The 1,810-nt window shown below is 41.9% G+C and overlaps 1 protein-coding gene across 1 annotated transcript in view; it reads left to right on the top strand.

Annotated features, from left to right (window-relative positions):
• Window positions 1-281: 281 nt before the first annotated feature.
• The window catches only part of LOC106873727 (4-aminobutyrate aminotransferase, mitochondrial-like), a gene marked incomplete at its 5' end in the record, with an annotated part of 11,499 nt that continues 9,970 nt past the window's right edge, over window positions 282-1,810 (top strand). The window contains 2 exons of the mRNA XM_014921209.2: window positions 282-405; window positions 814-863. Of these exons, the coding sequence (XP_014776695.1) occupies window positions 282-405; window positions 814-863 (174 nt within the window). The remainder of the gene's footprint in view (window positions 406-813; window positions 864-1,810) is intronic.

Raw genomic sequence — 1,810 nt, 5'->3', positions numbered from 1 at the left:
GTGGAAGATTTTAGTTCAAAACTTATGAAAACAAGACGTTTGTACTAAGAGCCAGAGGTGGTTTCAGTCGGGTTGGTAACAAAAGGGTTAAGGATGATGGGCAAATTCTGTCTTGATACGATTTGATCTCAGAACAGAGAATACCAGAAGAAATGTTGCTGACCATCTTATCCAACATCCTAACTATTCTGCCAGCTTTATTCTATTGTCTTACAATAACATCAGTCTGTAGAGTGTGAAGCATAAACTAATCACAGGTTTGTCTCTCGTTAATTTCTTAATTACAGAACACAGGCAGCGTGGTGTTCTTTACAGACTTTGATAGAAGCCAGGGCAACTACATCACCGATGCCGATGGCAACTGTTTGCTTGACCTCTACACACAGATTGCTTCCATTCCATTGGGTAAGAAACACTTCATTTTCTGTTGTTCTGGTTGTTTGTCTCGTTTTTATTTATTTTTTGTTTGTTTTGTTTATTTCTTATTTCAGTGATTAGAGTGTGGCCATGCTGGGGCACCGTCTTGAAGAAGTTTTGGTCATACGAATCAACACCAAGACTTACATTTTTGTTAAGCTTGGTACTTATTTTATCGATAACTTATGCTGAACCACTAAATTACAGGGATGCAGATGTACACACACACACACACACACACACACACACACACACACACACACACACACACTCACACACACATGCACACAACCACACACATATTCACATACACACACACACAACTACACACACACAACCACACACACTGCACCCTTCTGTAATACGAAGCTAATATTTGATCTTGATTTTTTTTAGGTTACAATCATCCGAAAATGGTTGAGGTTTTGAAGAATGACAAAAACTGGGTAAGTACTTGTTGAACCCTGCTGCATGGCTGTGTGTGTGTGGGATGGGACATCGGTCCATCACAGGGTTACTCATTTTCACCAGCTGAGTGGACTGGAGCAACGTGAAATGAAGTGTTTTGCTCAAGAACACAATGCGTCGCACAGTCCAGGAATCGAAACCACAATCTTACGATCATGGTGCTGACACCTTAACCACTAAGCCACGCGCATCCACCAACTGTTAGGGTCCTAGCTGTGAGTTAATTCGCCTGTGATGGAAGAAACTCTAGGCACAAACCTTCACTGCGTTGTGAGCACCTTGCGAAAGGAAAACGCTTAAGAAATCAACCGTGACAGTAAATCAAAGAATGCAGTTCCTCAGGTGATCTGAAGCCCTCTTTGACAGCCTTCTAGCAACTCCAGGGAAGGTGGACCCTTCCAGTTCTTGTAAGGCAGTTCACCTTGGAGAAGGTCATTCCAATGTAAAATCTACAACTTGCAGGTCACTGCAGATTCCTTTGTCTGCTGAGCCATTACGGTCAGACCTCCAAATCTGAAGACTGGAATCGAATTGTAGGATTGACTCACACTTTGAGACAACTAAGTGGTGGCAGGAAGAAAAGACCCCTGTCACATCAAGGATTGGTTTGCTTCTCCATTTGAAAGCATGCCACTGTTCTTCATTGCAGATGCCTTAGTCTGCCGAGCCATTACGGTCACACCTCCAAGTCTAAAGACTGGAATTGGATTGCACAAGACTGACTCTTTCTTTAAAACTTCTAAACATGGCAGGAAGAAAAGCAGTGTAGCCTCAAAGATTGGTTTGCATAACCAGTTGAGGGCATGTTGCACTTCGTTATGACTTTTAGATATGACTTTCGTTATGACTTTCGTTATGACTTTCAGATATGACTTTCGTTATGACTTTCGTTATGACTTTCAGATATGACTTTCGTTATGACTTT

The sequence above is a fragment of the Octopus bimaculoides genome, chromosome 23 (assembly GCF_001194135.2).
Source record: "Octopus bimaculoides isolate UCB-OBI-ISO-001 chromosome 23, ASM119413v2, whole genome shotgun sequence".
In the NCBI taxonomy this organism is placed as follows: Eukaryota; Metazoa; Mollusca; class Cephalopoda; order Octopoda; family Octopodidae; genus Octopus; species Octopus bimaculoides.
This window is presented reverse-complemented; position numbering and strand designations above follow the sequence as displayed.